This window comes from Puntigrus tetrazona, chromosome 1 (assembly GCF_018831695.1).
Source record: "Puntigrus tetrazona isolate hp1 chromosome 1, ASM1883169v1, whole genome shotgun sequence".
NCBI lineage: Eukaryota > Metazoa > Chordata > Actinopteri > Cypriniformes > Cyprinidae > Puntigrus > Puntigrus tetrazona.
In genome coordinates, this window is record NC_056699.1 from 13,021,610 (window position 1) to 13,034,506 (window position 12,897).

The 12,897-nt window shown below is 37.7% G+C and overlaps 1 protein-coding gene across 6 annotated transcripts in view; it reads right to left on the minus strand.

Annotated features, from left to right (window-relative positions):
• Positions 1-12,897, minus strand: part of adgrl3.1 (adhesion G protein-coupled receptor L3.1) — a 91,260-nt gene that overhangs the window by 28,366 nt on the left and 49,997 nt on the right. For all 6 annotated transcript variants that reach the window (XM_043243510.1, XM_043243486.1, XM_043243505.1 and 3 more), the window contains exons 7-11: positions 11,406-11,702; positions 9,452-9,549; positions 8,685-8,870; positions 6,691-6,729; positions 3,603-3,786 (exon numbers count right to left, since the gene is read on the minus strand). In XM_043243510.1, the coding sequence (XP_043099445.1) occupies positions 3,603-3,786; positions 6,691-6,729; positions 8,685-8,870; positions 9,452-9,549; positions 11,406-11,702 (804 nt within the window). The remainder of the gene's footprint in view (positions 1-3,602; positions 3,787-6,690; positions 6,730-8,684; positions 8,871-9,451; positions 9,550-11,405; positions 11,703-12,897) is intronic.

Below are 12,897 nucleotides of genomic sequence, written 5' to 3' on the forward strand. Positions count from 1 at the left end.
TCGCCTGAACTACTTCTCTCTGTTTATGACGACTCCGCAGTGGTACCTGCCCGAACTGTCTTAAATAGTCAGAATATAAACACTTATAATAGGTGTACCGTAGTGAATCAGGGCAAGCGAAAAGCACAATTGGCAAAAAATCGATTCATTATTTAATAGCGTATGGAACATAAAAAAAGTTATGGAAAGCAGCTTTAACTTAATGTAATGATTTACATAGTGTTTAATGACCAACGGAGCTTTACTATCCACATTTCAACAACAGACCAGCCCCGACGGTTTTGACTTTATATAATATCAGAGTATGTTGTGGAGCTCGTTGTCCAAGCTCTTGTCATTTTAAGACTGGACTACTGCAGTGCTCAACTGGCCAGCCCTTTCATACAGTGCAACTAAGCCTCTGCAGATGATCCAGAACACGGCAGCACTGCTGGTCTTCAATCAGCCAAAGAGGACCCACATCACACCTCTCCTGATCTCACTCCACTGACTCATAGCCGCTGCCAGAGTCAGATTTGAAGCTTTGACGCTGACTTTCTGAACTGCCACTGGACTCGCACACTCCTACTTCAATGCACTCCTACAAGTTAGTCATAGAATGAGGAGTGCCTTAATGTTCATTCAAAAAAAGGGACAAAGTCACTTTCCAAAACCTTCACATTCTGCTCCTCTCTGGTGGAATGAGCTGCCAACCTCAATCCGATCTACTGAGACCATCACAACTTTCAAAAAGCAGCTGAAGGCACACATCTTTCTCAAGCGCTCCACAACTTTAAACTTTAGGACTTTTAGAAGAAAAAGTCCACTTCTTCTTTTCTCCACTTCATCTATGTCCTAGCTTGCTTTCTAATCTTGCTTTCTAATACACCTTACATTAAATTCTACAAGAACTGATGTGTCGAACTGCTCGTGGTCCTCTATTCCAAGTCGCTTTAAATAAAATCATCTTCCCAACGCATTAATGTAAAGTTTAATTTGTATTTTTGGAAACTGATTATTGTTTTAATATAGTATCCATATCAGATGGAATCATTTGTCCTGCTGTCACATGTACAGCATTACACTTCGTCAGAAGATGCAGCATACACAATACCACCAAGGTTTAAACTGAAAAGTTTTTTTCTTCTTAAATTCCTAACAGATGCAGGAACATAAAAGTGCCATTACGGTTACATTTAGCAGTAAATTGTGACTATCACTCTGACACCTCTGGAGATTTTATGATTCAGCAGACTGAACTAAACTCCCAGAGATCTCGTGTCAGAGAACATTTAGTCACTGGATTTGCCAAAATGCGTAAAACAATGCTAAAGATTCTTGGAAATACATCGAAGAGATTTGTTTAAAGGGACAGTTCACACAAAACAATCTTTTTAGTTTTTTGAACAATGTGAGGGTAATTAAATGATGACAGTACATTTATTTTTTTGGGACATTTAAGACTTTTGAACCAGACTGTATTTTAATCTATGTTGTCTTTATCATGTTTTACAGAGATGATTGTTGCAACAACAATCATCAACAATTTATTACACTCTGGTTTATTATTGTGGTATTGCTGATCTCAGATTTACCTGCATCTAAATGTCAAATACATAAACTGAACTGTGGCTGGTTGCATTACACGCTATTGAGACGCATTGTTCCTGCTCAATTTTGGCAGAACACATTGATAGTCAGAAGTAAACCCTGGTAGATTAATTGCAAAATCTGATTATTCAGAAAACATGTACGTGAAATTCATGCTTTCCGCAATTCCATTTAGTTTATGTTTTCTTGTGAATTTGAAAAAGCATATATACTGTATACGCACTGCAATTTTTTTTTTTTTTTTTTTTTACCGCTATGTTTCTAGAGAGTTAGAGAGACACTCTGGGTTTTGACACTGCCCTAAATTTGCAACCTTATTTTTAGCATTGGTTTAAATATTTATTATAGATTGGATTCATTTTTTATCTCACAGTTTCACAGGGCCTATTCATTCACAAGCTGCTTGAAGGAAACTGCCTCCTGCCTGCGCTGACTGACAGCATGAGAGCAGTTAACGGTATGCTAGAGTGTTCCACAATTAATACGGCAATGGTTTCAAATGTCATGTTTGAATGCACTTATTGATCTATAATTATAAATACCATCAAGCTGGAGAAATGATGCCTTGTTGAGTGGATACTTTCTGTGTACCTGTGGCAGTCCTGTGTCAATCAGTACACATTTTGACCGCTTCTGTATAGTTTCTTAAGACGAGGCATAGATTCCTCTGCATGAGTCAAGACAGAATGAGACCCCCTGTGTGCACCTCTCTTGTGTTTTTCACAGACACGCTTCGTTACATCTGGCTTGAGTGCACTTGAAGCGTCTGTCCCTGCTGTGTACCTCTAATGTGATAATGTGTTTTTTACGCATCAGGTCTTACATATGAACTCCTATTAGTTTATGTGGACCTTATACACACACACACATATATATATATATATATATATATATATATATATATATATATATATATATATATATATATATAAAGTATAGTAGTTTTAGTAATATTGCATGCAGAGACCAAAATTATTTAATCAGAAATACAGTAAAATGTGTAATAACATGTAACATTATTGCTCCAGTAATAATATTTAATTAATCATTATTACAGTCATCAGTCTCATTCTTCAGAAACCATTGTAATATGCTGATATGGCTCTAAAGAAAAAAATGCTATTATGCAACAATTAGTCTGTTTAATATTTTGAGGAAGACCATGATACATTTATTTGACGGCATTTATTTAAAAGACAACATAGTAAAAATCTTTACTGTTTGATCAATCGAAATCTTACTTACCCCAGACTTTTAAACAACAGATTTTCTATAAATCAAAATTTTATGCAGTGCTGTTTCTTAAATAAATATATTAGCATTTATTGTGATTCTTTACCAAATGACCAAAAGAAAAAAAAAGTCAAAAATCTGACTCAGTTAGTCTTGATTCATTACTAAAACAAAATACTGAAAAAAATGTAACTGGAGGTAAAATCTATGCTATAGTGGAGTTTCATTATACTGATGTTTTGCATCCACGTGCACAGAATTTTGCATTTTGGTAGCATTTGGTATTATTACAATTATAATGTACAATAATAATGATTAAATTCTGTAAATGATGCATTGCATTTCCGTGCACACAGCGATACATTGCAATGCATTAATGCATTTTTACACCTCTTGAAAAGTGTCTTCGGAAGTGTTAAAAACGAAAGAAGGGAAATAAAATCCCTACATGAATGTTTTGAAGATTTATGCACAGTAATGAAACTGTGACATTATTATTATTTTACATAAACCCACCGCATTATCAAACGGGTCTGAAATCATACATTTGAAAGTTTTTTTTACATTACGGATGAGCTTGGAAATTTCCTTCATGTGCTTAAAAACATCAGATGTCTTTATCCAATAAAACGGTTTCATCCATCTGTTGTTTAACTCGTTTTTGTCTCCTCGTGACAGGAGAAATCAGAACAAGCAGCAGGAGACACGGGGGTGAAATCTGATTAGTTCAATGAAATATGTGCATGGAGAGTTTCGTGTAAACATGTGCAAGGACTCACGTATGTTGTCGGTGCTCTCCTGTATGGTGTCGGTTTTGAGGAGGTTGTCTGCGAGCATGAAGGCGCCCGTCTCCACCGTATCTAACAACATGGTTGCGCATCGCAGCTGCTCGGCCACAGACAGCTCCCTCCACGCCGCTTGGGATCGCATCTGCAGAAGGTTGTTCACCGTTTCCACCATGGCCTGCAGAACAGAGAAAAAGAGAGATGTCAGCATTCTGGAGGTGAGGGACGACTTCTGAACTCGCACGCACATGCATTCTGACATCTGAACTTCACAATAAGGACATATTTCCCAAAGTGCCCACCTCTCCCATAAACCATTTCTCTTCCACTTTCACCCGCGCTCACACACTACACGCTTTCTGTGCCGGAGTATAAACCTGTCAAACTAAAGAAAGATCCACAGGGAGCATGAGACATTGTGAAAATGAAAGAAGCTGTCGTCGCACACACACACACACATCCGCACAAACACTCGCACACAAACACGCAGGTTCACACGAGGCAAGGGGTAATTTATGGGTCTATAAGAGCACTGTACAGGAAAATGAAATGTCCCTTCTGCGCGGCGGAAACTAATATAAGAGTATTTAAAAAAAAAAAAGTGATATTAAGATATTAAGCGTTTTAAATTTGGCAGAGAATATTATCACAGGGATATTAAAACCTCAACCTTGATATACAAATGAAGGGGTAAAACTCGATGTGGTAGTTTATTAAAAAGCTTGCTGAGTGCATCGCGCCACATTACGACGTTGCTCTTCATTTGTGCGGCGTGCTGCTGCATTAACATATGGACTACAATGATATTCACAAAGCAGGCCAAATATATTTGTCACCTTCGCAAAAAGGCTGCTAACGATAATTCCAGGTCAAATTCCGTTCATTTTAAATAGATCGTGTCTCCGTGGAAGTTCATAACCTTGCGTTATTATTACAACTGTTACAGCACATATAAAGCGCATAATATCTGTGGCGAAGAGATATGTAATGTAATTAACTTCTCTCACTGTAGTGCACTCATCCGTAGGGATGGACAGAGGGATGTTTTGTCGTTTGTCTTTAGGTTGCTGCAGGCTAATCTGGCCATTGGGTTGAATCATTCTGCCCCAGTTACAGTAGAGCGGTGTGTGTGTGTGTGTGTGTGTGTGTGTGTGTGACAGAGAAAGAGTGTGTTAAAGGCGGGATGAGTATATTCATTTTGACACCACTAAAGTAATGACCCTTTTACGAGAGAGAGAAAAAGGAGACAGAAATGAGAGACGACTGGGATAAAAGGTAAAAAGGAAGAGTTATATTTACTTCTTCACGAAACTGCTTATGAAATCTTCTGACAGAGTGTGTCAAGAGGTCAGGGGAACGAGTGTGTGTGTGTGTGTGTGTGTGTGTGTGCGTGTGCACTGGGGGGCTCACACTGAGGAGACTGATAAGAGATTTTTTTTAAAAAACTTCTTATATTCTTTTTCCTCACACACACAGCGGCAATACTCTCCACAGACTTGGTAAATGGAGCAGAACTGAAGTGCTTTGAAGCTGAGGAGCTAATCCAGCGTGAAGAGACACACACATACACACACTGCATTACATATTAGATGACCACCGAGAATCCATATTTGCTTGATGTCAGCACCGGGAGGCTTTAGACAGTTGTCATGGAATCCTGTAATTCTCTCTGTCTAAATCAGCAGGATCAATTGATGTTTTGATAGACTCGTTTCACTCAGCAGAACATTTGCTAATAGAACGCTGTCATTTTTTTGGTTCAAGTTGCTCTGGGCAATACAGCGGTCAAACCGGACTAATGCTACCTAGTGGTGTGGATACCAGATCATGAAAAAGAATGGATTTCGGTTATCGATGCCATTGTAAACAGAAACATGTCGATTTGAACTGGCAAAAAAAATGACAGAATTATTCTGTGAAAGATAATGACCTGCTCAAAGGTAGGCTACTAATCTGACAGGAGCCTTCGTCACATGTTAAGATTTAAAACAGATTTTACCAAAAAGTTGATTCATTTGTTTAGGGGTAAATATGTTTTTAATGACTACCTAAATAATTGTAACTATTAACGTATTATATTTTATGTATTATATATTAACATATAATTTTATACATTTTATGGTCGTGATTTTTGATGTGTAAAGAATTTGAAACTAATCATTATAAAAAACGATTTATAATAAAATAAAATTAAAATAATACAAAAAGTGCATGACACCCGAAAAGCGCATTATTCACCGCCATGATTCACTTATTCTGTGAGCATAAGTGCACAATAATAAGTTGATTACAAGACAAACTGAGTAATATTCAGCTAGTCATGTGATCTTAATATGTCACCCCCAAATGACCTGCTTAATATAAAATAAATCAGGTTTTATTAGGCTGCTAATGTGACTGGGGTCTTTGTCTCAAATGAGTGATTTTAAACACATTTTTCAAAATTACTACTCATCTCTTTAGGGGTAAAACATTTTTAATGAGGAAAAATTACTAAGTGCACCTTTAAACCAGAAAAACAGAATAGTCGAGCAACATTTAGACCTCAATTATTAAAAAAAAATCTGTATAAATCTGTCATGCGTTGGCAGGGTTGACTGAGCGGCCTGGCTCAGTTTGAGATATGCATCAGTCATTTTCTTCCTCTAAATCAGTTCTTCTCATGCTTTTCCTTTCGTTCAGTCTGCTGAGCTTTTCTTGGGCTTATCTACATTATTCTGTGCTTTTTTTCCCCGCTGTATGTGTGTGTGTGTGTGTGTGTGTGTGTTTATCAGTCGCCTGATGTGACACTGCTGACCAGTGCTGACATCACTACTGCTTTCTCAGGAGAAAAAATTGCTCTGCTTTTATAAATGCAAAAAATGCAGCCCACAGGCACAAGCGCAGACGCACAGACGCGCACAAACAACCGATATGATTCATATGGTGTGACAGATACAGCGCCGCACAAGTATAAAGCAGTATTTATGTTGAAAACTTCAGCCATCTATGTAGATGATATGGAACGTGCATAAAAAAGGCCCTCGCAATATTCGTGTGCCCACGCACACGCAACACGACAAATAAGGACAAAGCGAAGTACCTGTATGAAGAAACGACACGAGCGCTCTCTCTTCTGGAGCTGAAAGACACAATATGAAAACATTACAATGACAATAAGTCACATGCACAAACACAACTACACATGAAAATAAAAGAAAACTAAATATGTGTGAGACATATTTAATAATAGGAAACTAAGCCTAATTAGCCGAAATAATCTACAATCATTAAATATTAAATAAAAAGGATCATAATTCTAAAATTAGGAGCAAAATGAATGCGTTACTGAGTTACAGTCACCGTGCTGAGTCATGAAACTGACACTGTACCCACAAAACATTCCTACACGTCTGCCAGAGCAATAATACTGCACTTATACTAACAAACAACACCGAGATATACGAAGTCTGAATGGACCAGAGGTGTCTGACTGTGTCTGATTGCAGACGAGCTGATGTTTGTGTAATTGATAACTTTAGCTAGATGCTGGTAATAAGAAACTGACAGGCCGGCTGTTTGAAGTTTGTAAAGTGATATTCAGACACTACAGTTCTCAACTGGCCCTGAGAGAATGAATGAGATTCCCCGCTCTGAGTTTAGACGCATTAAAGGTGATGTGTGTGATTTTTTTGACATTTAAAATGCTTTCTCCTATTCTAGCTTAACGTGCAGAGAAAGACAACCAGGAACTTTGTTCTGGGCCTTGCGACGTTCTCAAATGGTTAGGCTGGACTTAAATAATTTGTTGTACAAATGTACAAGCATACATGTACTTAAAACCAATTATAGAAATATATAAATAAGATCGTACATTGCAAAGGTGCTAACGGATGCTAAATAGTTAACATGGCATGAGTTCAACAGGAAATTAAAAAGATTTTATTTGAACATTTTTTACATTTCCAAATTCTTTTAAGCAATTTTTGCTCTCAGCATATAATAGTGTGTTTCTATTTTTAGGATGAATTGATGTCAACTATCTTTAACGTGATGTCATTTGCTTAATTTAGCTTCAACTTAGTAAGATGAATTTGTGCCAAAATATCGTTGCTAATACAAGGTGTATACTATTAATCTACTAAATAATATGTTTTTGCTGTCTGATTTTACCATTAATTACAATAAAGTATAGATTATTATATTGGATAAGTATGCACTGGCATCAAAGATGTATTTTACATATATCTGAACATAATAATTGTAAAAATGTACATATGGGAAATCTTTGCATTTAATCTCTGACAGAAAACAAGTCAACATTGCAAGATACATCAAATATTTATATTTTGGTATCACAATTGTCATGTGCATCGGGAACCAGCCCATAGCTTTGATATAATAACAGTTTAGCATAGGTTTTCTTCTTATAAATGACGTGTTTAGCATATTGTTACACCCCTAGGTAGTTGCATTTTACTATTTTCATTTAACATGGTTTTTCTTTCCTGCCGTCCCTAAATAGACCTGTGACACGTTTTTTGTGTCACAAACAACCACTTTTGACATTCATAAAATACGTACTTCTGTATATTAGACGTCTGACAGGAAGTTCATTATGTTTCTAACAAATTCATCTGTCTGTATGTGTAAAGCAGTGCAGTCTCTGTGTGCTTTTCACCACTTTGAAGTTTTTTTTTTGTTATTCTTTTATGTTGCGGCTTCTTTTGTTAATTGGAAAAAACTCACCGGGGCTTTATGAGCTGTTTTAATTTGTGTGTCCTTATTTATAAGAGTGTGTGTGGGTGTGTGTGTGAGTGAGTGTAAGGATTTCTGTCTATCGAGCAGTAGCTGTTTTTAACAGAAAGTTTTCCCATTTGGGCCTTAAAGCCTTTGATCTGTGGACTGCCACAGGTTTACTGCCTAAAACACTGTACTCCGCGCAGAATTAGAGCGCTTCTCTCTCGCCAACTCCTTTTCGCACAAAAACACAGAAGAACACTAAAGAACAGCAATGTAATTAACGTGCAATAAACGTGTAATAACGGTGTAATTGCTAACCAGAAAGTGCGTGTGGTTTATTAGCAGCTTGAATACCTTGTTTAAGCTACGTGCCGCTGTGTCTTTGCCCCCCGGGGTGAGATTTCGGAGCTGTACGTCCAGCAGCTCCACCAGTTGTGCCATGGCTTTGACTGTGGAAGGAACATCTCCGGGTCTCAGCTCTCCCTTCGTCTGTTCAGCCAACTCCCGTGCTACTATAGCAGCGGTTTCTCCAGATCTCATCTACAGAAAAAGAGAGCGCGAGAGAGAGAGAGAGAGAGAGAGAGAGAGATGTACGTGGGCATATTGATTTTATTCTCTCTGTCCCTTGATGGCGAATAAGTGGATGAACAAATGGCTTCATAGATTTGTGATTCTGCCTATTTTCTGATTTGCTCTCTGTAGTACAAAGGAAACCATTTCACATTACCGTTAAGCTTCAGTCATCATCACACTTTACACACACGTGCGCTCTCAGTGCACACTTGCACACACACACACACGCCTCATTATTTTAAGCTGCTGTTGCACGACACTTTTGGCTGCACTGCTGTCTCTTCGTAATATTGCCACAAAGTGAAATAAATTGCGACTGATCTCGACAGTTGAATTTTTGGCTCATTTTGTTGTACACTAAATTTCCTCTAAGCTGTTTAGCTACAGGCTGCTCTTTGTGATAAGCTTTTGTGCCTTCTGTTAAAAAAACCTTCAGGCCAAATTATGCTTTAAGAATATTTGCCATAGGCATATCGCTCTCTACTCAATTTTTTAAATAGGCTGATACGCCATTAGCATATTTCCCATGGTGCCGTGTTTTTACTCACTCTTTGAGTGATGTGATTGGTCCACGGTGAGGTGCAGTTGCTCAGATCTGGTCCCTTCGGATCCCAGTAGCCGAGCAAACAATTAAACGTGGCTACACCTGAAAAATAATAATATAGGAAAACATGAACACACCGCAAAGCGCGCACACACACACACACACACTCACACATTCGCTCAGGCATATGGGCATCCGTACTCGCTGAGAAAACATGGCCTTGCAATTGCTGTCAAACCAATCACACACATAAGCAGGGCAAGAGATTTACAAGTGATACATAATGTGTCAATCAACAGCTGGCAGCTGCCCACATAATGAGGTGGCACTGACAGAACACCTGAATAAGCTAACCTCAGCAACAGGAAAGGGTTTTTTTCAAGATTAACTCAACCTCCACAGTAGATAAACATACACTGCTCATAACTTTTACAAGTTTTTGTGGCTATACGGTGGCTTAAACACGTATTTGACATACTTAAGGTAAACTTGAGACCCCCAAAAAGATTACTATGTCATTATTTACTGTTGTTTCTAACCTATATGACATGTTTTATTTATTATTATTTATTTAACTCAAAAGTAGATGTTTAACAGAAAGTTAGTGCTTCTCTTTTCCATGAAATGAAGATGAACGGTGATCAATGACGCCATAAATGGGGTCCATCTGACATGTACACTGTATTTGTGTGAGGAACTTACCAAAATGTAAGTCTATGTAGACTCTCATAAATAAAGCTGTCACTGGTGCGGTACCTTTTCGAAAGGTACATGCTTGCACCTAAAGGGTACATTTTGGTACCTTAAAAATACATATTAGTACTTAAAGTGTACATATTTGAACCTAATAGGTACATAAGTGTAGCTTTTAAAAAGGTACCGCCACAGAGACAGCTTTTGTATCTTTATTTCTGACAGTGTACATTAAGTCGTAATCCTATCAATGCAGCACTTATTGTAAATTTAATTTATGCTCAGATGTATTCAAAAATTATTTATGACTTTTGGTATGTCATTAAGGTGAGTAAATGGTTACAGAGTTAACATTTTTTAATAAACTGTCCATATATTCTCTAGAATATGCCACATTGATTTGGTATTTCATTATATAGTGTGAAGACATATTTATTTTTTCCTTAAGTGTCCAAATGCTTTATTTAGGTCAAATTAATTACGGTAACACTTTAGTATATGCACCTATTCACACTATTTACTAGTTGCTTATTAGCGTGTATATTAACATATTGGACTTTTATTAGTAGTTATAAAGCACATATGGTGTTAGAGTCATGTCAGATGCATATTTATGAGTTTAACGCACATGAATGACATCACAAAGCCATTTTTATGTGTAAGAAACTCAAAAAAAAAAAGTAAACCCAGAGTTTACGAATAGGGGACATGTCAGATGCAATGGGTAGTCAAAGATTATAGTTATGCAGCAAGTTACAAGTTACATAATATTATATTATTGCATAACCACAATAGACTATATAATGATTTAGTTTCACTCATACATATGATGCACATTCTTTATTCATCATTTTTATTCGTCACTTACTAACTATTAATAAGCAGCAAATTAGGAGTTTACTGAGGCAAAAGTTGTAGTGAATGGTGAGAATTGGACCTTAAAATAAAGTGTGGCCATAATTATTTGTACTGTGGTAATTCCTATTGTTGAACATAATTATAAAGATTTACTAATGATGAGTTTAGCCCTAAACACTGGATGATAAATTAATTACAGGCTAGAATTACAATTTAATTCTTTCATTTATTTTATCAGGAGCCTTGCTGCAGTGTTGAAGTGTATCAGATCTTTCCAAGAGCACACACACAAACACACACACACACGCAGCTAAGCATAAGCGCTGATGTATTCAATACACATTAAACAAAATAAACCTCTATGCACACACTGCCCCTAATAATAGATTAATCACTCTCTCACTAACCTATGGTGCCAGGTGGGCACGGTTGCTTAGCAACCTGTCCCTGGTGAGTCCGTGGCCAGGAGATTTCAGCAGTGAGACGTGGGGCACAATAGTCAACAGCGACTGGAGTCTGCAGGGAGGGAGGCGACCGTGTCAGGGCTTCTGGGAGGATGTTGTTATGGTGGCGAGGCGGAGCCTGGGTGGTTGTCGTGGTAGTAGTGAGAGAGGGGCGGAGCGTAGCCGTGTATGGACGAGGAGGAGTCGTGGAGCTGCGTACTGGAGGAAGAGCATCAGGAAGCAAGACTGAAGAAGGAGGATCTGGAAGAAAGAGAGGGAAGAAAGACCTATTTAATACTTACAGTAAAAATTAATGTGACATTTTGCAATGCACAGCATACATTTTATATACAAGGCACTTTTATATATAATATTATACATAAAGACACATAAATGTAAGCATTATGGACAATAGATTTTAATCAAAAGCAATCATTTGTTTCATGTTATATTCAATCACGTGTTCAAATTACGATCATGTTATTCAAAGAAATGTTAGCAAAAACTAACATCAAACCGTTAATGTTTCTGACTGGAAGATCAAGATCAGTGCCACAACATATCTTCATGTCAGATCCAGGCAATTACCATCAAACACATTCAATAAACCCTTTTCTCAAATATTGCCAATTTGAGAAAGAGAGAGAAAGAGGTTGCGTGTCTCCATGTCTCTGCGTATCTCGTTACAACAAGTGAGTTACTGCAAAAACAACGATTTTATCCATTCAGTATTTAAACTGTACTTAAACTGTATTTCAGTATTTAACTAAAAGTCGTGGGGCAGTGTTCTTTGTACCTGGATGTGAGAGCTGCATGATCTCCGATGTGTGTTTGTGTGTTAGTAAACAGTGCATTAATTAAAAAAAAAAGCGCTATTAATATTGAACAGTAATGTAAACCAGTAGGTGTGTGTATTGTAGGAGCTTTTTCGGCCAATGCTGCTAAAACAGAGACATCTTCTACCTCTGTCTCTCTCTCTAGGCATCTCTGCTGTTTCAGGGATGACTGAATGAGTCAGGTTTCTGGAGAGTGTTTGTGTGTGTAAATGTGTGTCTTTGTGCCCTGTGCAGCAGTTGGGAGTGTATGTTTTGACAGGCCCGATCCCTGAGTGCAAGGACTTCAGAGAGGCAAAGATAGATGATGTTTAAACGTCATAACTCCCCACTGGCATGCTCTGTTCCTGTCTGTCTCTCTCTCAAACACACAAGCACACACCTGAGGGCCTGAATCAGGCGTATAGCAGTCAAATGCACATATGTAGCTTTGTTTGTTGATATAAAGCGAGAAAGAATCAGTGTAGGAAGCTAACGGTATCAAATACAGCAAGGAGTAAACATCTCTTAAAGCCTGGGCTAGACTAAACTATGCTGTAAGAGTTCTGTCTACAATGCATGTGCGTGTGGACAGACACGTACTAGCACACACACAGAGAGAGCCAAAAAGCAATACTAAAAAG